Genomic DNA, 25,783 nt, shown 5'->3' with positions numbered 1-25,783 from the left:
TGATGCCTGTTGGCAATAGCCTGTATTACCTATCTCTAGCTGGAGCAATCTCTGCCATGGCTTGTACCACTGAGATGCATTTTCATCTCTGCCCACAGATGAGCCTCAGGAAAAAAAAAAGGTTTAAACTCTTTATGGGAAGAATAAAGCAATTGGGTTGTGAGATCCCAGCGCTGCGGATGTGTTCTGGGTCCATGTTTCCAGGTTAACACCCAGATGTGTCTGATAAGCCACATACAGCACAACCCTCCTTTATATTGATGTGGCATCTAAGATGGCAAGTGAAGGGCTGTCCCATGGCATGTCTGCAGTCACAGGAATGGCACAATCCATTTGCCTTTGTTAGGTGAAGTACATCCAAATAGTTCATAACTGGCAGATGCACCCAGAGTCTCCTTGGCTCAATATTGCAAACCCAGAACTGATGGCATGATCCTTCTTGCTTTAAAGACTAGAAGATAGCAAAGAAAAGTAGGAATTGTGCCTCTTCTCTGAAACCGCAGGACAGCTCCTTCATTTAGGATGGATTTCTTTCTCCTGTAAACAAGAACAGAGGAAGATGTTATGCAAAGGACAACTAGACCCCCAACATCCTTCATCTGTTAGTAAGAAGTGGATGTAGACTCTCCTTTTGTGCTGTAAAGATATCCTCAAGGTGGGATTGGTTTGCCTATAAAGGCGTCTGACTCCAGTCACTTCATTACAGTCACTGGAGCTTTGAGGTTTCATTTTGTTGCCCAAGAGTAGGGCCTTGCAGATAATTTGTGGCCTTTCAGATAACTTATGACATCCAGGTGCCCCTGCAGAGGACACAGATCTCTCAATTGCCCTTTCTTGTACCAACCAGCCCATGTCCTGTCCCAGCTCTGCTTGGGTATTTCACATAGGACTGTGCAGTAAAGTTCAGATGAAAGAATTCTGCCTTGAGTTGCGATATGTCTGTGTTGATTCATGTGTGTACAGAGACCAGCTCAACATCGCCAATCTGCACTGGTGAAATAATAACACCTGGTAGTCGCTCTGGGGAACTCCAAAAGCTAAAGAAGCCAAACAAGCAGCAAAAATCATGAAATAATTCTGAAAAGGTTGGTTTTCTCATTTATTTGTCTCCTGGATTACAGAAATTTGGTAGTATGATGAGCAGAAGCCTGATGCTGCCTCTTCTGCTTTGGCTGGGATGCACTAACCATACCAAGACAAAGGGAAAATACTGCAAGTTTCCTGATGAAACCTTGGGGATTTGCAGTACCCAGAGGCTCCAGCAGTATCAATATGACTTTGCTTTGTCTCTTCTTCTTCACTACATAGATATTTAGACCTTGAACAAGCTTTTTCCAACAAAAAGGCATTAATCAAACAGGAGTGTCCCTAAAGTGGAGTTTGTAAGGACTTCTGTGCAGCATTTCCTCCTCTTGTAGTTCAGAATATTATTGAAATGTAGTTAGTTCAATGTCTTTTTTTTTTTTTCCAAAATTACAGCAGCAAGAGCAAGTGGGCTTCCATGATTAGAAACCAGCAGCTATTTGAGAAAATCCAAGTAGAAAGTAATATCTCAGTGCCCAGGCCAAGGTCTGACATCAGAAGCCCCAGCAGACTGTGCAGTTGTAGCTATATTAAGATTAGAGTAATCCCTGGTGGGAAGTGCAGGTTATTTTATTTGGCTAGTTATTGAAAGCAACTGATTTTCACCGGTTAACTCCAAGAAGTTGTGTCCAACAACCTGTTTCTGATTAAACATATCTCATACTTCGTTAGACTCTTCAGGAGCTGAGATGGACAAGTTCACACTTTTATCTCCCCTTTTATTGCTCTATTAATCTAGATACGCTGGAGAGAGTTATGAATTTTTATAGGTTTCCACTTTGCATCCCATTGTGCCTTTCTCTGATGGATTAAATTGTCTTTGAAGACATTCAAGACCTTATTGAGTTTGCTTAACCTAAGTGTCTACTGAGATAACCTTCTAGTGAGGGCATCCAGGTCTTGCTCCAGAAAGATGTGAAGCTCCTCTAAGTGTTTTTGTTTCCTTTCCACACCCTCCCTTGGTCTTTATTGCCTCCTAAATTGCCCAATGTTAGTGTCACAGCACAGGTCTTCCCAATACTATGTAGAAAAGGAGTATTATCTTGTTCTTCCATGCTGTTCAGTTCATACAGCAAACAGCTGTGTTAGCCTTTTCTCAGCAGCACGTACTGGGAGTTCACGCTAAGTTATTTATCTCTTTTAATCCCCAAATCCTCCACCACATTCCTACTTTGCCTGAATTCCATATGCCATACTGGAGGTCTGTGCTGAATCTGTTCTTTCTTGAGTGCAACTTTTGCATTAGTCCGTATTCAAATAGACCTTCTCAGCCAGCTATTGTAAGTGCTCTTAGGTGCAAAGTTGTCCAGGCCTCCTGATTTTAAATGTTTATCTCTTGTAGATGTTGTTTAACATCTGCCTTTGTTACTAATGGACTGGAAAAAGCTGCTTCATCATCATCAGAGACATGCATGTTGCCCTGCTGCTTTCCAAATGCAGATCAAAATCACACGTTGAACTTTCCTCTACTGGTCCCTACCATCTGTAACGTTTTGCTTGTTGTAATGCTTTTGTTTAAAACAAAAACAAAACCAAAAAAATAGGGCAACAAAACCCAGACTCAACAACCAACCAAAAAGAACAACCCTGAAAATGATAACTTCTCTTATTTTTACCAGCTGCAGATTTTTCCTGGTGTCTTAAGGTTCCCATATAATGGTTCTAAACTTCATGGTGCATGATTTATGTTTCTTCAATTTTATTTCTCTTCTGTTCAGTAAATATTGCTGGGTTTGGGTTGTTGGTCTACTTATTTATTTTCACTTCCGATTCCCCCTTTTAATTCGTAGTTGAACTGAGGTTACGTTTTACTCAAAGTTAATCATTTGGATTGGGAAACCATGCTTGGCTTGGTTCGCTATCTTTTTGGCCACCTGACCTGTCCATCCGGAAGAACTGTGACCTGTGTTACAGCAACATGTGCAAATAGGACAACCAAGAGTGGGTGGTGAAGGAGGTACCTGATCATTGGGCTGGTGCTTAGCCATCAGGAGGAGAAGGTTGTGTGTCAGGTAGGACATATAGATCACAAGGGAAGCAAAGACAGGTTTTATTAAAGAACCATAATTTGGGGAACAGTGGGGATTTTTTTAATAAGGAACCACATCGTGCTGGAGTTGCTTTCTGGACGATACAGGTCAGAAGTTGGAGGTGGGAAGAAGACAACACCATCTTAATGACATTGTTCTGAAAGCGTAGGCACGTGTTCCCTGAAAAGGTATGAAGGATCAACAGAGTGCAGAAGTGCACCAATCAATTTGCTACAATTGTTTACTCAAAAATCGACTTTTAATAAACATTATAACCAGTGCAGCGAAATTTCCCACAGTTCACAGAGCAGATCTGAGAGGGGAACTTCATTTGCTTCATAGCGAGATAGTTTTAACACTGGTACAAACAATTTAAGTGCTGCTTTATTAACAGTTTTGTAGTTAGTACAAATAATAATAACCAGAGAAGAAAAATAAACGTGCTTTATATTAAACTCAGCTGTCAGTAAGTAGAATACATGGAAATGGGGATCTCCTGTTAGGTGTCATTGTTTCTAGAGATATGTCTGTGTTTATAGAACATATTCCTACTCATGTGACTTGGATGGCGAGCTTCAAAACTTGGCTGGGTTTTGTCAGTTAATGTTTTCAAAAAATTCTTGGAATACGTTTGTTGTGTGTCCATGCTTGAATTGTTTCTGTGGTGAATGCCTTCTGTGGGAAACCTGTGGCTTCCAGGAGTTTGTAATGTGGCCAAGAAGTCTCTGCTCAGGATAAAACTCTGGAGGGAAGAGGCACTGGAATTTTTTATTTATTATTTTTATTTTTTAATGATGCACCTTGATTGCTTTAAGTTGCCTTTCAGTTTTGTGTTTATTTCCCCTAAGGCACTTTGTGTCTAGAAACTTTGACAGCAGCTTAAGTTATTGCAGAGTGATTTTTAACGGGGTTTTAAGTCTGCTTGTACAGTTTAATCTCTACATACATCCAGGGTTTCTTGAAGCTGTGAGATTTATGTTTCTTGGATGGATACACTTGGCTGGCCTTATTGTTAGAGAAACAGAAAGTACATATGGATGGCTTAGAAGGTGACATCTTATTTCCAGTTGCACCCTGAATTAATACCCTAACAAAACAGTGATTTTGGATGAGGATTGCAGGCAAAGAAAGACCTTACACCGGTTGCTGTTAAAGTATCAGGCAAGACATCACTAACATGGCATCATAGAGTCACTTTGGTTGCAAAAGACCTTCAAGATCATCGAATCCAACCATTAAACTTAAACTGTCACTAAACCATGTCACTAAGAACCTCATTTATGCATCTTTTAAACACTTTGAGGGATGGTGATGCCACCACTTCCCTGCGCAGCCTGTTCCAATGCCCAACAACCAAACATGTGATGTTTTGTCAGGCAAAAAGGTGAAGGAATATCATGAAGAATATCATATCAAGTGATAGAACAAGAAGAAATGGCCTGAAGCTGTGCCAGGGGAGGTTTAGATTGGATATTAGGAAAAAATTCTTCACCAAAAGGGTTTTCGGGTGTTGGAACAGGCTGCCCAGGGAAATGGTGGAGTCACCATCCCTGGAGGTACTTGAAATGGGTTTAGATGAAGTTCTTAGGGGCATGGTTTAGTGCTGCAGTTACATTATGGTTGGACTTGATGATCCCGAGGGTCTCTTCCAACCGAAATGATTCTGTGATTCTATTCTAGGAATCCTAAATGAACTAAAAGGGCACAGGCAGCTCAGCAGGAAGGAGGGAGCATGAAGACCTAAGGCATCTCAGATGGAGTCAGATGCTTGGAGAAGCTATCAGTGATATGAGAAGAACAAGCATTGCAGCTGTGTGAGCGTTGGCCAGAGCTAACACCCACCTGGCAAGCACCTGTGATTGAACAAGGGGTGCAATGTCTTGGGGTGGTGGGTGCTCCATGACTGCTCCGAGGAGATCTCACACAGCTTCACTCATGGCTCCCTAGAGACCTACACTGCTCCCATCGATGCTTAGTGGTGTTGAAACCTCAGAGACAGGCGAGGGTGCGAAACAGCATTTTCAACAGCAGTAATGTATCGTGTTAACAGAGTCCACCTCAGATACTGTGTTCGTATCTGCTCACCTCAAGCAACAGAGAGGTTCAGATGTTGAGGATGACTCTGCTTAGGGGATGATGTCAAGGTCTGTTGGCTGAACGGTCCTGGTCAGATGTACAAACCCTGGGAAAAAAAGTAAAACCACAGTAGATGAAGGTGCCTCCTCTGCAGAATAATTTCCCTGGTTACCTCCATTCCTTCAATGTTACTTTAAGCTTCCTGATGTTTGAAGGCAATACAATCCTTATTTATAACCAGGAAAGTCCCAGGTATGCTATGAAGCCTGTCTGTCTGGGGAGCTGTCTGGGTGGTGAGAGCCTGGCCCTGGTTGGCCAGAGAGGTGGTGGATGAACCAACCCTGGAGACATCCCAGGCCAGGCTGGACGGGGCTCTGAGCAACCTGAGCTGGTGCAGATGTCCCTGCTCATGGCAGGGGTGGCACTGAGGGAGATTTGAAGGTCCCTCCCAAACCAAACTATTCTATGATTCTCTCCGTGAGCTTCCTGTGTTTGCATGTGAACTGCTGGGCTTCCTAAATAGAGAGGAACTAAAATCAGGAAATGCTGTGGGTTTTATTAAGAAGTCTTTTTTTTTATCTATCACTGTTGGTTTTTGCAGAGCAAAGCTGTATTTTTCCCCTTCTATTTCAACACAAAGGTCTGTATCCAAGAGATATTGGACCCTGTTGTGGTGCTTAGGGAGCTGGAAGGTACGAAGAAGGAATTGTAAGGTATAAAGGGGAGACCCTTTTCACATACCTTTTCTGCTTCTCCTCCAGGATAATGTTATTGCTTGCAGCTTATTTTTCCTGTTCATCTGTAAGTGACTCTGCAACACAAAGTTCATTGGAGTGTGACGTTTATCTGCCGCACTGATACTACTGGAATTTACTGAAAGGTGATTTTGTTACTAAGACTTAGGTAAGGGACCTGGAAGTTACTCTTGGTTCCTGCTCCTGATGAAACGTCTTGTCCTCCTCAATTTTGTGATCCTCTTTTCTCTGGCTACAAAATCAGAATTTCTCACTCTTTTTTGCATGTTTTAGTCTATTTTCCATGCCAAGGGTTCAGAGAAGCAGCTGAACATGTAGGCAATCCCTCTTATGTTTGGCTGCTGATTATGTTAAGCCGCAAGTAACATAAACAATAAACTGGAACCAAACTTTTGTTTTGGTTAAGGGAGAAGAGGCAAGTCATCCCTGCTAGACTTTTAACTGGAGCAGATGTGTCCATTTTGGGGTAAAAGCCCTTGAAGAAGCTGGAGAGAGTCCAGCCAGAAGAATGATGAAAGGTCTGAAAAATGCTCTGGGGGGAAAAAAAAAATGAAAGAACTGGGGATGTTTATCCTGAAAAAAACAAAACAAAACAAAATAAAACCCAACCCTCACACTGAAGGGAGAAATCACAACTTGTCTTTAAGTACGTGAAAAGACTACTGCAAGTAAGAAGTGGGGGAGAAAATCTGTTCTCCAAAACCAGTCTGGGTAGAAGTAGAAATATGTGGCTTGAATTGAAGCCACAGAAATTTAGTGTTTCACAAAACAGATTAAATCCTTCTGATGGTCAGCAGAGAGAAGCCCAAGAATTAATTAGGAACTATGAGGACACTGGAGTCTCTGTCATGGGGGATACTTGAGAGAGAATGGGACAAACACTTGTCAGAAACCATTACTGGGGCTTCTTACATATCAAACAGGATTAAAATAGTCTGTCCCTTATGGAGCCTCCTAATCTTAGTTGGTTTTTCTTTGCCCTCTACCTCAGAATATGAATTGCACCTGCTCCCTTTTCTCATGGACAGACTTTTAGGGACAGACTTCTTAGCAGGGCCTGTTGCGATAGAACAAGGGCTGATGGTTTAAACTAAAGGAGGGAGATTCAGGCCGGACATGAGGAACAAATTTTGTACACTGAGGGTGGTGAGAGCCTGGCCCAGGTTGGCCAGAGAGGTGGTGGATGAACCATCCCTGGAGACATCCCAGGCCAGGCTGGACGGGGCTCTGAGCAACCTGAGCTGGTGCAGATGTCCCTGCTCATGGCAGGGGTGGCACTGGATGAGCTTTGAAGGTCCCTTCAACCCAAACTGTTCTGTGATTCTATGATTCTATGGACCACTTGAAATAATTTTCATGTGGAATCATAGGCTGGTTGAGATTGGAAGTGACCTCTGGAACTCATTTGTTTGTGTGAAATTCAGTGTGACCATCTGCATAGCTCCAAGCATTAGTTTCTTCTTTGGACCTGCAGTACAAACAGACCTGAATGTTTTGAAGAGACAATCCTGAAAGACTCTTCTGATAAATCATGCCAGTCAGCATCAAACCATTCCCAAGTGATGCTTTACTTCTAATCCTTATTTGTTTTATTAGAAAAATCAGTCACAGGAATATGTTAAGCCTTTTTATTTTCACATTAAATAGTTATCCTTGTTAGGAAATTTTCTTATGGTTTAGGCACTTGCTGGTTGCAATTGATTAGATTTATGTGTGTGTGTGTATATATATATATATATATGTTCAACTGGGATGTTTTGCTTTGTTCTAGCAGGTTTTCCAGACCTTTAATCATTATTATAATGCCATTCTTAATGTTTGCAGAGTCAGTTAACAAGGGTGTATATTGTGCCAGCTACCTAGAAACTGGGTGAAATCCTGGCTGTTTCCAAGTCAATAGAAATCTCTTTGACTGAAGTTTGTGTCTTACCATTTTCCCTGCCAAAAGGCTCCCACCTTCCAATACCATTGTCTTGGTTATTATTTTTAAAGGTGAAAAAATAGGTGCCTCACTATGTAGATGACCTTTTGCCATACAAGAGGTGGCTGTATGGCTCTTCTTTGAGCTCAAGTTGTGTTGTCCACAAGGTTGTATTGAAAAGGTACTGGAAGAGCACTTACAAATGAGACAGATTTCTGTACTACAAGTGTTGTGCAGCAACAAAACGGTCACCCAGGAAGGTTCTGCAATCTCCATCTTTGGAGGTTCTTAAGACCTGGCAAGAGAAATCTGTGGCTGAGCAGGAGTAGCATTGATGCTAATCCATCTTCAAGCTGGAGGCTGGATCAGCGTGCTCAAGAGGTACCTTCTAGCCAACATTTGTGTGACTTGGTGATTTAACACCAGGCACTACCTGATCTCCTGTATTCACCAGGATACCTCTGCTGAATCCTTGCATTGACCAGTAGTGGCATATTCCTTTAGCTGAACTTGCTACTGAGCAGGTCGTTAAAACAATAATTATAAGGGGTAACTCACACCTGTGTCATTTTGCCGTAATGTTGGATGAATATCCACCAGCTTACAAGTGGGGAGAATTAGTTAATCAGGCCATGATAATTAGCTGGAGGCATAATACCAGTGCTGCTAGTAGAGAATTGAGCTTTTTCTGGGGCTCAGGCTCTTGCATTCATCTTGCCAGAGCATCTGAGTGTCTCAGATTTGTTCTGTCAAAACCAGAAATAATTTCTTAGTACTGCTGAGAGAGTATGAGTAGATTCCTAGGCTAGATTAGCAAAACTGGCCACTCTTGTTATTGGTTTTGTGCAGGGGTATGCTTCTTAATGCAAGCACAGAAGAGCTGTCAGTCTGAAATCACCCCGCTTCATAAGCTCGTTTCAGAACTGAAATCCCAGTGAAAACAAAGGGTTGCCTGAAAGCCTCCTCTTCTGTTATCCCGTATTATATTCTGTGTTTGAATAAGCAACAGGTAAGGCTGGTTTCTTCACAGCAGTTTTCCTTTCCTTCCTTCTTTCACCCTCCTGGAGGTGAATGCCATGGAAGGAGATGTTCCCTGTGCTCCTCATTGATACTCTTGCTGCTCACTGTGCTACACTTGTCTCTCTACTTTTTCAGTTTACATGCTTTAAGAAGTTCTGGGGAGTCAACAAAACATTTTTGCCTTGGCTTCATAATTTCTTCCCCAGAACTGAAGTTGAGTTAGTTAGTATCTTTTTCCTTTGCTTTATTCTTTTTTTCCCTCCTGGCTTTCTGCCAATCTAGCCAGTCTGCAGGACTACAGCTTCTGGGGCAGCCATCTGGTATCATTGCCATCTCTTGAATTGATGTGATCAAGAATATAGCATCAAAGGTTGCTGGAGAGGAGCCAGGAAAGATTGGGCTCTGGATGAGACAGTTGCAGGTCAGGTAGTTGCTGCTAAGGCACAGAGGAGGTGGCTGTGGTGGACTGATTAATCCAGAGGTACCATCATCATCCTTTAAATTATCCCTCCCTGTCTCTTTTTAAGGGTCCTTACCCCCATCTCCATTTGTAGGCAGATCTGCAATGACCATTTGCCACCAAGGAGCATTGCAGTCTATCAGAATGCTCAGAAAATGCCCCAAGAGGTGTTTGCTGGAGACAGAGACCATGTGAAGAAGAGTGTATGGCCTATAATATTTTAGTCAATCAGCTTTGTTTTGTGTGGTCCGGCATCCCTCAGGTTCAGTCAGCTAAAAGGTCTTTCTGCAGTGTCATTTCCACCAGAGATTTCAGATTCTCATAGACCTTTTTGTTGGTCGCTCCCTCTTTCCTCTTCTCTTTTAATCACTTCATTCCATCCCTATAAAAGCCAATGGATCCTTAAGTAATACCAGTGCAAGACCTCCTTGTATTTCTGCCTTCAATGCAACTTGCAGTCTTCATTTCTAGCCACTTCCTTAGTTTCCTTCCAGTTGTTGTGTTAATCCCTGTATCTGTCATTAAGGCAGTCATTCCTTTTGGCATGCCATCCGACTGTTTACTGAAATTAGGAAAGATTAGATCCACTGATTTTCCTCTCTCTCTCACAAAAAAGGAACCTTACCAAAAGAAAGTATCAGTTACATTGCCATGATTTACTCTTGATAAACCACATTTTGTATTTTATCCAAATCTCCATTTGCTGCTGTGCTTTCAATTACTCTTTCCTTCAAGTGGTGTTCAAAAGTGTTGTGTACTTTTGTGCTCAGATTTATTTGCTGATAGCTGTCTGGATCTATTTTCTCCTCTACTTCCTACCTATAAAAAAGCATTACATTTGTTGACTTTTAGCCAGATGGTACCACTCCCACCCTCCAATCTGAGCATGTTGTTCTCTTTTGAGTAGCTTTCACCTTGTATACAACAGTTTCCATACCCTTGTTTGCCTTCACTGTCAGCCCTGTTGTTGTTCTCAGCTATTTAAGCTAAGTCATTTTCACCATGTGTAATTATTTCACTTTGCATTAACAAAGTCATATTTTTACCTCTGATTCATTGGAGAAGCCAGTGAACAGAAGTGGGGGGCTGGGGCTGCATTTAACTTCTCTTTTTTGGGTTCTATGTTTAGTTTTGTCTTGAATTTCAGCACTTTGCATAGCAATATTTTTTTTTTTTTTCCTTTTGCGGTTCTCTTTTTATTTATACGACGGAAAGACTTTTTCTGCTTGGCTGTGTTGGTCTTGACAGCAAAGGCCAGACTTCTAGCAGTGCTTGGAGCTTTGCTGCTCCTTTTGCTGCTCGACACATCATTATCTTTCCAGAGCCATCAGCTGCTCTGCCCAGGTGTTCTGATCACTCCTAATGTCCAGCTCAGGTTTTATCTTCCTCATTATCTAATCTATTATTTTCCTCATACTGAATATTCCTCGAGTGAGATTTGAAGTCTTTCTCTTGCTCTAGTGAAACAAGGGCTGACTCCTTTCAGACTCTTGTTTCCATCCAAATTCCTCTCTCCTTTTGATGTGTGTTTTGAGGAGAATATTTAAATATTTCATACCAAGCAGGACATCTCTGACAGAGGTGGACACCAGCATACACTGACATATGGGAAGGTCTTTTAGAGAGGTGCAAATGCTGGTAACACAGAGTGTGACATATATAGGGATTTCTGTGACTACATTTGCTTATCTTTTTAATAAGGAAGGAGTTTTGGGTGGCAGCCAGATCAACCTGACGTTTTTGGTTTGGGTTTGTTTTTGTGGGTCGTTTTCTGGTTTGGTTGGTTGGGGTTTGGGGAGTTTTTTGTTTGGTTGGTGGGTTTGGTTGTTGGTTGGGTTTGGGGAGTTTTTTGTTTGGTTGGTGGGTTTGGTTGTTGGTTGGTTGTGTTACTTGCTGGATGATTGTGGTCTTTCTGCCTTGGTTTCTCTGTCTGTTCAAAGAGGCTACAGATAGCACCTTTGTGAAACATTTTGAGATCTACAGCCAGAGGTCTGGTGATACTGTAGTGCTAGGATTTGGGTCTGCCATCCATTTTTTTTTCTGTGTCACTTCTGTCCTTGTATGTTTTTCCTTCTAATAGATAAAGCAAAAACATCTTCCCTCTGAGATTTTTCCCTCATCCATGTTGTTAGCAGGTGAGGAATGACAACAAAAAATGCCCAGGGCAATAACGTAGAATTAATTATCTGCCTGAGTAGCTGGCTCATCACAATCTAGTTGCACTGTCAAAAGCAGCTGCAAGTTGACTTTTCTCCAGGGACCGATGGGAAGCAAAGCTGTAGCTTTGCATGAGGTGATAATCAGATCCTAGATTGCTTAAAGCCAATGGTAAACTCTTTTCTTGGCCAAGCCTCGTCTTGTTCAAGCTGTGGAAATTGCCACTGGGTTGCTTTGATTTGTAATGCAGATATTTCTAGCATCTGACACTTTGCTCTGTTCATCTGTTTCAATTGACACTCAGCTGCGTACTCAACAGGAGTGGCGGTAGTTGAGATGCAGCCCCGTCACAGCATCCTCACATTTTGGGATCTAGAGTCTTTCCCGAGCATTATTACAAGGAAGGAAGTTGGAAGAGTCATCATATGTGCCCCTCAGGCTCCTGGGAAAGCATCAGTGTTCTCTTCAGGTGGAAGTGCTGCATGCATTCCTGGTTTAGACAGCATGTGTAAGCGCGTGTCATGTCATATTTGTTAAATTTTCGTGTATGTCTAAGGCTCTTAGGCTCATGTTACAACCTGTTTAACCTGTAGCTTTCAGTCCTTCTTTTTCAGCCAGGAAGAACAGAACCACGTTTTGAATTATTCCCATGTTTTCATACTGATCCTTCACACAGACCATTAAAAATTGTGTAGGGTGAATTCTGGTAGTTTCAGCTCTTGTTTACTATCTCCTCCAGGAGTGTAAGTCCCTCCTAAAATCTCCATCTTTATTCAGTCTAGCAAGTCCTAATGAGAATATGTTCCTCTTAATCAATTGCTCATATATATTATGTTCTCTATGTAGAATAGCCATTGGGCACACTGAGGGTTGTCATAGAATCATTTCAGTTGGAAGGGACCCTCGGGATCATCGAGTCCAACCATAACCTAACCAACTCTAGCACTAAACCGTGCCCCTAAGAACCTTGTCTAACTGCCTTTTAAACACCTCCAGTGATGGTGACTCCACCACTGCCCTGGGCAGCCTGGTCCAATGCCCGACAACCCTTTCTAGGAAGAAATTTTTCCCAATATCCAATATAAACCTCCCCTGGCACAACTTGAGGCCATTTCCTCTTGCCCTATCACTTGCTACTTGGGAGAGGAGACCAACATCCTCCATGCTACAAACTTTTTCACCCTTCTCCTATCAAAACCAGCATCTGAATCCAAAGCTCCCAAACATAGGAGAGCTCTGGACAACAAATCTCCAGCATGTTCTATTCTTCTAAATCAAGACTGTCTCTGAGTGTCCATCCTACACTGTCTTACGTAAGGATCTCTTCAGTTGCTCTCTGCATAGTTTTCCCCATTCTTGTGAATCTTTGTTCTTCGTGGCAGCAATGCTCACTCTGGTTGTCATAACCTTGCTCTCTTCTCACACATTTTAGCAAGCTACTTGCCATTTTGCTTCCTTCCATACTCAGATAAAGAAAGGAAGGATGGCCCTGTCCTGATTTCTCATAGATGGCAGCTCTTATGCTTGGAGTGACTCCAAATCACTGGTGTATTCTTGACTCCCTCATTATTAAGAGCAATGACTTGATCCTTTCTTCTGAAACACAGCCCGGGTAGGGACCTCATCCCAGTAAGCTCCTCTTCCTAGAAGACATGGCTGGATGCTTCCAACTGTCCATGAAGAATCTTTCTATAGAGAGATATGATGCTGTTTAAAGGATGCTATACAAATCCATAAGTAACATTCTCACCCAGAGCCTTGTTGACTGAATCATTTCTACTTCATTTGAAAGAGGGAAGATTCATTTCTTCTTGATCTCTGAATGAACTGAACTCATCTTCTGCCAGCATCTTTGTATTTTTTGTACTCTCCTTTGTAGATAATCAGTCTTTTGAAGTCAACTCTTTGAAATGAGATGCATTTATAGATCGTTCCAGACATGTACCTGTATTTCAATAGAAAGCTTTAAATAGTGGCACAAACAAGCCCTGTTAGGGACACTTTTTCAGGATTGGAAGTGATGTATTAATAGTAAAGTCATTGGGATTTGTGCTAATGTTGGTGTAATAAAAAATATTGAAGATATCAATAGCCAAGGAGCTTAAAATCTTATCACCAGCTGCATTATTGAAAGGTGCTCTGGAAGACATACACCACAGGAAGTATTATTCTATGGATATCTTTTTTCTTATATTTTCTGTGTTTCTTGTTCCTTTATATCTTCCTGGTTGCTCTTAGAGAAGTGATGCTCACCTTGACAAACATATGTTCTGATGTGGTTTGCCTTTTCTTATGCTTGCTGGATCAGAAGATTGGAGGATCCATGTCCTAAAACCATTTACTGTCCGGTGAGCTCAGGAAAGTTTCAAGCACTGAGTGCTCCAAGTGCTGAATGTGTCCGGTGTTGACTGTTCAGCTGGAGATGCTAAGCCTGCGATGGTAAAACAAGGAGAGGACACTCAATAAGTGCCAAACACCTTCTTTCATCCACATTGGTAGCTGTCACTGGGCTTCAGAGTGCCTGCTCTGCCTAGTAAAAGCCGTGCCTGGGATGCTGGCTGCAAGCCTGCTCTGTAAAGTTACCACTTTGCTGTTCAGTCCTTTCCTGAGTACATGCAAAAAAAAAAAGGAAAAAAACCAAACAAACCAACCTGAGTTTGCAATGAGAAGCTGTGCAAGGGAAATGTGTCATCTCCAGACAACCCCAGAGCTCCAGGTGAAGTTGCTGCCTATTGCAGCTGTGAGGGTTTCCAGGGCGAACAGTGGGCAAGCCTGGTGTCAGTCACTCCAGCCCTTGCTCTACGGATGGTGCAGTAAACACTGGATTAACGCTGGAATTCTAGGCATTCTCAGAGCTTTCAGTTCCCCAAAAATTTAAAAGGAGCTGCCTGTGTTTGCTAACCAAAACTAGTGTTCCTCAAACCAGATCACTGCACTATTTCTGAGAAGTAAAGACCATCCAGTGTTCTTTATCCGGCTGCCTGGTTATAAATATTATTCAATACCCAGACTTGCAGGAGGCTGGTGGGGTCCTGTTTACTGAAGGTTTTTTGTACATGAGGTGTGGACGCAGCTCTCAGGCAATGGGAGAGGTCTAGGGGATGACTGAGAATCACAGAATCAATAAGTTTGGGTTGGAAGGGACCTTCAAAGTTCATTTATTCCAACCCCCTTGCAATGAGCAGGGAATGTGAAGTGCAGGGAAGGAACCACAGGGACTTCACTGGGATTTTGATCAAGCTCTTCTCTTGTCACAGCTTCCCGTGACAATGAACTGCCCACTGACATGCTGTGGATTCCCTGCGGTGTTGTCCAAACCACCGGTCTCCATTTCTCTGGCTTTGGGAACCCTTTCTGCTCTACACCCCACCCAAAGCCTTACGACATTCTGGGGCCATCTGAGTTTAATCTAAATCATTTTTCATGTTGTGGCAGGTGGATCTGGTGGGTAGTAACCCCTGGGTTGGTTTTAGGAGGAAAACAATGCTCCAGTGCCACAGCTGGAGTGAACTGAAGCAACAGGAGATACAGTAAAGAACAAGCAGGACTGGGTGAGGGACCCTGTGGTTCTCCAGGATGAGAATCAGAGATGGATGGATGGACGCTTTGTTAGGAGTTAGGATCCTGGAGACAGGAATGAGCACAAGTAACTCATTGCTTTTGCTGAGACATCCATTAAGGGCTTTCTAATCCCTTCTGAGCCTGTAATTAACAGGGTGCCTGCACATTATCCTGTAGCCAAGTGCCTTTTTTGAACAGCAGCATTTCAAAGTTGATATATCTTGAAGACAACACAAGCTGCAAACAAATTCGAGCATTTATTAGTTTTTCACACGGTTTCTCTATAGGGATCCTGGCAGGTGCCATGTCCCATCTTGTCTTGGAGTATTCTGGGGAAGGATGGAGATGTCTGGAGGGGAATCATTCAGTTTAGACATTAGCCCAGGTCTGTGGGTTTTATGTCTTTAGATATTTGCAGTGTAGACACCTGCCCCTCAGTCAGTTGCCTAAGGCTCCCTGAATGAAGCAGTATAGGGTAGGTTTCCTCTAACCTGTTTTAGACTGTTCCTTCAGTCTGAAGTGACTCATGCCCTAAAAGTGCCTGCTTCTCTCTTCAGGTGAGGAATGATGATCAGTGTGAAGCAGATAGATGTAGACATTCACATTATAGACACATACTTTTCGCCCATGGATCCCCAAATCATGTTTCTGAGTCCTGAGGGTCAAGGAGTTCTGGATCATAATTTCTTTTGTATTTCTGCTGTTCCTATAATTGTGTGAGCTTTGAAGTTGAATTTCCTCCAGAAGGTTTGATCAGTTTAGTAGTTAAGACTTTTAGCAATCTTTAAGAAAAGGAACAGATTTTTCCTCAACCAAATTGTGCTCCCTAGACCCGAAGGTAAAAGGAGATTAAAAGCAGTCAATGACCAGTAGTTCAAGTAAAACTGCAAGTTACTTTGCTGCCCTCCAGTTTCTATAGAAGTGAGGCAGTGGAGTCCACTTCTTTCCTTCCTTTGCTGTACTCTTGGGATAATCACTATTGTTCCTTGTTTATTGTCTCTCAACCATAACAGAGATATTGTAACATTTTGCTCTTTACTCTGAATTGTAGATCTGAACATCACTGTTCTCAGTGTCACAGCATCCCTCTATTTCTGCAATAGCCTAAGTTGAAATCCTTCATCTGGAAAGGAAATTCATACTTTCCTACCCTAGGTAATAATTTGAAGTAAGGAGCTAAGTGTGCTTACCCAGCCATGAGACCTGTCTTCTACTCAATTGTGGAAATTTACTCAAGTGCTGCCTCTCTTTTAATCACTGTATGTCATTAATCCAGTGCCAGGGTGTCACTTCTTCCCTAAGACCTTAATTCAGCTCTGCTTTCCAAGGGACGCATACACAACCTTGTCACTAGGGAGTTAAACAACACAGCTGCTCAGCTTCCCTTTCCTCCTAGTTCTCCAAGCTCTTTGCAAAACACTCTGCACGTTTCCTTGATCTTCCAACCCGTCACACAGAAGGGGGACAATCAGACTAAATGAAGTCTCTCTGCCTCCAAGCTGCCGGATTGATTTGGCCAAGTTGCCTTTGTTTAATGGGCCCTGCTTAGATGAGCTAGAAAAAAAAGACATCTGCTTTCCTCGTCAAATGATAGGACTGTTATTGGCATGATTATATTTGGCAGAGGCATAAAATGGAGTAGTTTGAACAGAAAAGCAAGAGTCAGGATATTTGGGTACTTGCCTGGACCTCTTTTACTTGGAAAAGTCTCCTAGGGACAAATGCCAATACCCGTGCTCTGAAAATCCCTTACTGATGGCTGGTTGCAGAGTAGTGTATTTACAACGTGAGTAGAGGTCATAGCAAAATATAGCTTGCCTCTGCTTAAAAAACATTGGTTTTTCAAGTCCTTTTTTAAACACAGAGTGTTTCATGTGTTTTGAACTTGGTCTCATCTCTCACTTTATGCCCATATTATTGGTATCTAACATTTATTTTCCCATGCTGGCATATTTGTAACATGGTTTTGGATTCTTAGACAAAGGTCCTTTAGAAGTGCAAATAATTATAATACTCCATAAACAGTTGCATTTTTTTTATTATTTTCTCAAGAAGACTAGAGCTTTTGCAGCTTTTAAATTTGACGGTGATATTGTTGGAAATTGTGTTACCCACCAGTATAAATAAAAATCCTTTGTCAGTTTCTTCCTTTGGTCCACTCTCTTTGTCATTCTTGCACTTGAACTCCATACCTTTTTGACTCAGAGGGTTTTTAGGAATAAAACTGCATTTTCCTGAGGATGTTCAAAAGGAAGAAACTAAAAAGAAACTGAAAATCTAGTTTTAAGACAGAGCTGAATAAGTTATGGCAGAAATCAAAGCCACGATTTTTGCATAAGAATTTCCATCAGTCCTGTGTTCCTGCAAATAATGAGCATAAATGAAAAGCCCTGGACTGATATGAAGGGTGAACTCTTATGGCAACTATCCAGAAGTAGTTATGCTTCAGGTTATGCTACTGAGGCTTGCAATAAGACCTGCATGCTTAAATCTTTCATTTCCTTCACTGTCCACATGAAAAAGGGTTAAGAAACTCCATCCTCACCTACAGCAGTGACTGAAGTCAAGTTATAGAAACTGTAGGAAGGCAACTGATGGTTGTGTCTTATACCATTACTACCTTCACAGAAGCTATGGGGAGGTAGTAATGGTGTAAGTAATTTTCATGCAGGTAATGGGAAGTGTACCCATATGTCACTGCTCCAGCTCCAGAGCCCTCAGCACAGGACAGGCATGGACTTGTTGGAGAGGGGCCAGAGGAGCCACAGAAATGATCTGAGGCTGGAACAGCTCTGCTGGGAGGACAGGCTGAGAGAGTTGGGGTGTTCAGCTGGAGAAGAGAAGCTCCAGGGAGACTTTACTGTGGCTTTTCCGTACTTCAAAGGGGACTGTAAGAAAGATGGGGACAGACATTTTAGCAGGGCCTGTTGCAACAGGACAAGGGGAGATTAAGGCTAGACATGAGGAAGAAATTTTTTACACTGAGGGTGGTGACAGCCTGGCCCAGGCTACCCAGAGAGGTGATGGATGAACCATCCCTGGAGACATCCCAGGCCAGGCTGGATGGGGCTCTGAGCAACCTGAGCTGGTGAAGATGTCCCTGCTTATGGCAGGAGTTGAACGAGATGAGCCTTGAAGATCCCTTCCAACCCAAAATATTCTATGATTCTACTGTGTAGACTCTGAGAACTGAACAGAAATGGGTGAGGTATACGATTTCATCATTTGTATGCTTTTGAATTCTACTCCTTCCTTGTTTGACTCCAAAACCTATTATCACTGTTGCCACCCTGGTCCCCATCTCTGCTGGAGTCTCCATACGTTGAGCTCCAGATATGCCCAGGAACACTCTAGGATCAGGACAAAGGTTGTTACTGAGGCTCATGTCACTTCTTGTGGGCTCATACTCCTGCTTACCTGCAGCTGTGCCTTCTCAGTGAACCTCACCTGCCTTTGAGGAGTTGCTATGTGAACAAAGGAGTTGTCCCATGGTTACCCTGTCCCTGCTGGTGGCAAACACCATAGATGAGACTAAACATTTCTGTGGCTCCTTCAGCCTGTGACAATCCTCTGAACTGTATTTAATTAAAGAGTGTACACAATGGCTTTCTTTGCAGTAGCAGGCTGCGCCGTAATCCCCTAACAATTGTTGGGATCCGGTGGGAAGGAAAACTCTCATTAATAAAGACTTTGGGGATAATTCCACATGAGAGTTGCATCAGAATTCAGGGCTGCAGGAAATCACATCCACAAAAACATTCTCTTAGTTTTTCTGCTCAGAGCTTCAGAGTGTGTGCAGGAAAAATGACCCCTGACAAACCCACTGCAATTTTTATGTGTTATCTTGGGCTTGCCAGGAAGGCTTAGCAAAGCTGGGTTTACTGAGTTGCAGCTTCACGCACAACGGATATGCCCAGGAAGCTGGATTACTGTTCACTGGCTCATGTTAATGTGAGCTAACCAGAGCTGGTCATGCTTTCCCTTTATCTAAAATTTTTGGAAGGGAAATGTGAATTAGTGTAGTCCTCAGCCCCATGTCTACATGGCCAGTTGCCAGCTGCAGTGAAAGATGCCAAAAGTCAAAATCTCTGCCTTTTCCACAGAAACAAACAAAAAAAAACCCCCACACCTAACAAAATAATTCAGCAAAAAAAAACCAAAACAGAGCTGGGGAAGACGTAAAGTCATAAAGTGAGTTTGTACCAAGTTATCTGTAAAGTCTACTTCAAGCTTTTCTAGGATGAATACACCAAGGCAGGAGACTTATTTAACTTCTTATTGCAGGGAAGATCCCCCTTGGCAGGCAAGACCCACAGCTCTTGAGGGGTCTTTTCAGACAGGAGAATTTTGTCAGCATTTTGCCCAACTCACCATCACGACAGCTGAACTGATGACCTACCAACAAAAAAAATGACACACTTTTTGGTTTCCTAATGATGCTTAAAACTGTGATTTATTTTTTTTTTATTATTATCTCAGCTGCCTTTGTTAGCCTGTAGCAATGATGGCTGTGATATGTGAGGGTTTTTAGTGTTATCACTAGGGAAGTAGAAGGAGGGTTGCTGCGATTGTTTGAGTTATTTATTTACTTATTTAGTTAATGTGGAAAATGAGCCATAAACTAGAAGGCCTCCAATGTGAGTCTGTTTGTTGACCTTGATGATTCAGTTAAAGGTCTTTAGACATTAAATTCACACATCACTGACCTTCCCCAGCTAAATAGGAGGTATTTTAGTTTGAACTGGTCCAGCTACAGTCAGTGAAGTGGGATGAAAGCCTTCAGGGCTGATGCTCACTAGCTCTCTGTGGACTAGAAAGAATAGTAAAAATAATTTCAGACTAAGTATATAGCTTTTACCCAGCTAAAATGAAGGAAAATGTGTGCCACTGAGAGAGAAGGTGAGATACATCCTACTGTTTGTTCATTTGTGGTTTTTTATGGAATCATAGAATCATTTAGGTTGGAAAGGATCTTTAAGATCAAGACCAACCATTAACGCTGTCAAATCCAACTCTAAACTATGTCCCTAAGTATCACATCTACATGTCTTTTTATAATAAACACCTCCAGGGATGGCAAGTCCACCACTGCCCTGAGCAGCCTGTTCCAATGCCCAAAGGCCCTAAACCTACCTGGTGCAACTTGAGGTGATTTCCTTTTGCCCTATCACTTGTTACTCGGGAGAAGAGACCAACCCCTCCTTGCTCCAACCTCCTTTCAGGCATTTCAGAGATCAGAGAGTCTCCCCTCAGCTCCTGTTCAGGCTGAACCCCCCAGGTCCCTCAGCCGTTCCCATCACACTTGTGCTCCATCCCCTCACCAGCTCCATTCCCTTCTCTCAACTCGCTCCAGCTCCTCAAGGCCTTTCTTGGCATGAGGGACCCAAAACTGACCCCAGGATTTGAGGTTTGGCCTCCCCAGGTCCCAGCACAGGGACGGTCACTGCCCTGGGCCTGCTGGCCACACCAGTGCTGGTACCAGCCAGGATGCTGGTGGCCTCTTGGCCACCTGGGCACACTCTGGCTCATGTTCAGCCACTGTCACCAACACCCCCAGCTCCTTTTCCCTCAGGCACTTTCCAGCCGCTCTTCCCCAAGCCTGCAGGGTTCATGGGGTTGTTGTGACCCAAATGTAGGAACTAGCGCTTGGCCTTGTTAAACCTCAGACAATTGGCCTCAGCCCATCGATCCAGCCAGCGTGTTGTCACCCGCAAACTTACTGTTTGTTTGCTTTCAGGTATCTATTACTGTTTTAGAGAGCTTAATATATATGAAGTACCTGTTTGGGGGTTGGCAGATCCAACATACAATTTACATGGACCTGTGTTACCTGAAGTAAAAGCTGTTGGCCAAAAGGGATACCCTAGGACATCTCAACTGAGGCCAAGTATCTCTATTAGGGAGACTAAATCCCACTTCAGTGTCTGACTGTGGTTGAAATCAGTGCAGATCTGGCACTAAAATAGTCCTTCAGTCAACAGACCCATCCACCTTGCTTAAAAGCTCACAGCAAGTCAACACCAGCACTACAAATCCAAGATCACATGTGTTTTGGTGGTTCAGCTATTGGAGACACTTCCAGAGGTTTGCCTTACATAGATGTCTTTCCTCTTGGACCAGTATGAAAAAGATGAGATTTTTTTAAAATTACATCTATGATCGAGTTTATCTGAATCTATCACAAGCCCATTTTTTCAGAATACTAACGATGAATCAGCCTCACTTTTTTTAAAGGTGATAAAATATTTACTCAAAAGTAAATACCAGGCCGTTGAGGTCAATATGCAATCAACCAATTTAGACATGCGTTTTTAGTGAAGATGTGGCAGTGAAGTACTTGCTAATGGACTTGGTAGAAAATATACTGCATACAAAAATAAAAAAGTTGTAGAAGTACTCAGTGCTTTGCCAACCCTGATCAAAGTTAGAGCTGTATGAATTAATTTATAAAGTGAAAACTTGAGTTATTTATAGATGTGAGATGAATTTGGCAATAGTTTTAGTCCAGAGAGTTAAAACTTCCCTTTAAAAAAGTCAGAATGTTTTGAAAACATTTCAATCTTTATTTTTATCGCAAGTGTTCTGCAAATCTCTCACGCTTCTCCTCACGCTTTTTTAAGGTTAAAATAAAGAGGCAAGAAGCACTGTAAATCAAAACAAAGTGAATTTATGGTATTTTAGATGAGCCAAAATAAAATTTCTTAAGATCTGTTTCCCTTTGGGAAAAAGAAACATTTGAGTACCAAGACAACTCCAAGTAATTCCCCTCTTTTCGTGTTTGTTTTTTATTTATTTTTAATTTGTCTAGAAAAGTACATAATTACTTGTTTATACACTACTAATCAAGGCCCATTCCCAACCTAAAGGAAAATACACTCTGAACAAGACATGGGGTAAAACAGGGCAGTGTGCTGGCTGGGTTAATAAGAAAAGGCAAGAATAAATTCAATATGCTAAATTATTTCATAATTTTCATCCAAAAGGCATTTTACATCAAACGATTGTTCCTTCAAAGGATTTCTGTGTCTTCTGTCTTACAAACACGACTGGCAAATATATGGATAGAGAAATAGCTCACACATTTTCAAACAGGACATGAAAAGTTATTTTCTGTTTTTTCTTTCTCTGCCTTTTTCTCATGAAAAAATATGCTTTTTCCAAAATCCGGAAAGAATGAACACTGAATTAATGACTTCTTACAGGCAGAGGCTCATCCCATGTCATCAAAATGTCTCTGAATCTCACCCCGCTCATGGTTTTTCCTGCATCGTATTCAACCGTACAAACTCTAACCGAGACTTCTGCTCTCACCGTCTCTTTGCAGCTGAGTTTCTGAAGAGGTTTCTCCTGACTGAATGCCATTTCCAATCTCTTATTTGAAGAGGTGGGGTTTTGTGCATAATGGGACCTCAGTTCCTGCTTGCAGTGTAGCAAGGGGTTCCAAGTTGATAGTGTGTTGGTGACAAGGGGACATGTTGTGTGACTCATTGTCCAACCCTTCTTCGAACTGCAAATTTTCATTTGCACATTTTATGATTGAGGCTGTTCATAAATTACATGCTGTAAGGAGTCCACGATTAATTACCTGAACACTTACAGCCACCATTGTATTACAAATACAATATAATTAGGTCTGACTGAGGAGAAACCACTGGGGGGAAAAAGTCTTGTCATTGGGAATTTCCTGCTTTTTAGCTCCTTGATCTCCTAATCTGCATCAGAGATTTCGTTCTTATTTGATTTGGTTTTTGTTTTGCTTTGAATTAGCATGAGCCAGGAGGCAGGCCATGTGAGAACAGAGGGAATAATCCATGTAAGCACAGATCCCACTGCTCGCGGCATGAATATTAAAACTACCGTCTTCCTGCCCCAGATAGCTGGTGGTGTTAGGTTTCTCAGGCAGGGTTTTCAGAGCACAAAGAAGCAAAATTGCTCCTGATCATCAGAAAAAAATAGGCTGTTTTATTTTTTTTTAAGGAAGGCATGGAGGGAAATGATGGGTTTTTTTCAGCAGGCTGGGTTACACTCCCTTCTCTCAAGCAAACATAAAATAAGGCTGGATGTATATAGAATCATAGAATCGTTCTGGTTGGAAGTGACCATCAAGATCATCCAGTCCAACCATAACCTAACTCTATCACTAAATTGTGTCTCTGAGAACCTCATCTAAATGCCTTTTAAAACCCTCCAGGGATGGTGACTTCACCACTTCCTTGGGCAGCCTGTTCCACTGTTTCACAGCACTTTCTGTGAAGAATTTTTTCCCCATTATCACAGAATCACAAAATGTCAGGGATTGGAAGGGAGCTCGAAAGCTCATCCAGTGCAATCCCCCCATGGAGCAGGAACACCCAGATGAGGTTACACAGGAAGGTGTCCAGGCGGGTTTGAATGTCTGCAGAGGAGACTCCACAACCTCCCCTGGGCAGCCTGGTCCAGTGTTCTGTCACCCTTACGGAGTTTCTTCTCAAATTTAAGTGGAACCTCTTGTGTTCCAGTTTGTACCCATTACCCCTTGTCCTATCATTGGTTGCCACCGAGAAGAGCCTGGCTCCATCCTCCTGACACTCACCCTTTATATATTTGTAAACATTAATGACGTCACCCCTCAGTCTCCTCTTCTCCAAGCTCCAGAGCCCCAGCTCCCTCAGCCTTTCCTTATTAGGGAGATGCTCCACTTCCTTATTATGCAGTGGCCCAAGAGAGCACAGGTGGCCATGAATCCCCAGGAATGCATCTCTGAGGACAGGTGGGTTTTGCTCACTCTCTTCTTCTCCTCTGCCCTTTCTGCAGGCATCCAGCACACGACCAGAATGCAGCATCATGCAGGAGATTGAAGAGGAACGTAGCCAGTGCTTGGCAGAGCTTGTTGGGGATAACCAGACTTCAGGTATGAGGACTCTTTCTTCTCTCCCTGGTCTACAAGCCAACATCACCCAACCTCACATCTCACTTGTCTGTGCCACTTCTCACCTATTCTGCTGCTGGAGCAGGGCAGTCACTCCAGCTGATGTTCAGCTCTCACATAAGGAGAGAGAGAAATAGGTACTTCCAAAGTATGAATCAATCAACCAAGAGTTTGAAAAGCTCTCAGGGTGTCACTCACTGCCTCCCAGCTGGGTAAGCATAGCTTAGGTGACTTGATGTGTTTAATCACAGTCATCCTGCTCTCTGAACTGGAAGTGCCTTAACCAGTTTTTCCCAGGGATCTGAAAGCCAGAAGTTCTCATAGGCCTTGGTTTGCTTCAAGGGAAGTCATGGTGACTTTCACCTTCTGTTGAACGGCCCTCGCATCCCCGTGCCAAAATTACTTCTGTCCTGGTGGCGAAGCAGAGGAAGGAAGGGTGTGCTCCAAAGCTCCAAGGTATCTATGAAGTTGGGCCAGGTGGTTGAGATCGTCTTCTTGTTCATATGACATGGAGCACCCACCACATTGGGCACTCCTTCTGGAAGGCTTTCTGGCCTGCTTAACCCACTCTCTGCTTCAGGAGAGGAGGACCAGGTCCATGATGCCACTTTTGCCCTCCAGCCTCCCAAGGTTTCTCCATCTCACCCTCAGGCAGTAGCCACAGAGTTGTGTCTCCCTTGAGGAGCAGGCATGACACACCATGTGTTGGGCACATGGGGTTTCAGAGCAGGAGAAAGGCTATGGGATGATGCTTTGAGCAGAGGAGCTGCAATCCAACCTGTGAGACAGGACACAGGTGGGTGACACTGAAAGTGTCTATGCCAACACAATTCCCCAGTGGGCAACCTGCGGAGGGGTTGGGAAAATTTGACAACGCCACCCATGCTTGGTCTTGATTTGTAGAGTTCAGTGTCACAGACAAAGAAACTTCTGGTTTTGCTGCTGTCCCATCCCATCCCATCCCATCCCATCCCATCCCATCCCATCCCATCCCATCCCATCCCATCCCACAGCAGTGCTGTCAAAGTCCAAAGTTGAGGCACCAAGTTGTACCTCTCCCCCTCCAAATGCCTCTCTCAAGTTAGAGGTCCTGGTTTTGTGAGTAAAGGAGTTGTAGGGACCAGCCTGTCAGACTCCAGAAACAAGGTGGAAGGGGTGGGATGATGAGCATTCTGCTTAAAATTTCCTGTAAGAGGAAAAAAATGGAAGAGGATGTCTTCTCATCCCCTGTCCCTTGGCATTGCTTGCAGGAAGGCTGCAGACTGAAGGACTTCTCTGCACAATGCTTATTAACGATAGACTAGCATCCTGGGGATATGCTGATCCCTGGAGGAGCTTTTCTGGATGCAAGAATGGCTTTTGGCCCCTGCTTTTATCTACTAAGCCATGGTTTTCTTTGATTCAGAAATTATTTCAAGAGTCCCTGTACAGTTAAATGGAGCCCTTTGACGAAATAGTCTCCTGGAATCCAGTAAAGGGAAAAGTCGAGGTAGTTTAAACATTCATTTGAAAGCAAACTAAATGTTCCATTTCATTTCCATCAACATTTAAAGAAATTCAATTAGCATGCATTCAAAACAGAAGAAAAATACTTGAAGTGTTAAATTTTTTCTGCTTTTTCAAAATTATTTTTCTCATTATAAATTTTAATCCAAAACAGCTTTTTCTTTTCTCTACATTGATTAAACCATTGAAAATATTTTTCCTGATTCTGATGTAAAAACACACTCAATCATGTTGCAAGCCCTTAATGCCCAAGCACCAGCAAGTATAAAACAATCCTTTGGAGTTTGTTTTTCATAATGCAGTGCT

At 42.7% G+C, this 25,783-nt stretch overlaps 1 protein-coding gene across 1 annotated transcript in view; it reads left to right on the top strand.

Moving 5' to 3' along the window:
* The window catches only part of VIPR1 (vasoactive intestinal peptide receptor 1), a 124,440-nt gene that overhangs the window by 19,669 nt on the left and 78,988 nt on the right, over positions 1–25,783 (top strand). The window contains exon 2 of the mRNA XM_013369762.3: positions 23,857–23,953. Coding sequence (XP_013225216.3) covers positions 23,857–23,953 — 97 coding nt within the window. The remainder of the gene's footprint in view (positions 1–23,856; positions 23,954–25,783) is intronic.

Source organism: Columba livia, chromosome 2 (genome assembly GCF_036013475.1).
Source record: "Columba livia isolate bColLiv1 breed racing homer chromosome 2, bColLiv1.pat.W.v2, whole genome shotgun sequence".
NCBI classification, from domain to species: Eukaryota; Metazoa; Chordata; class Aves; order Columbiformes; family Columbidae; genus Columba; species Columba livia.
This window is presented reverse-complemented; position numbering and strand designations above follow the sequence as displayed.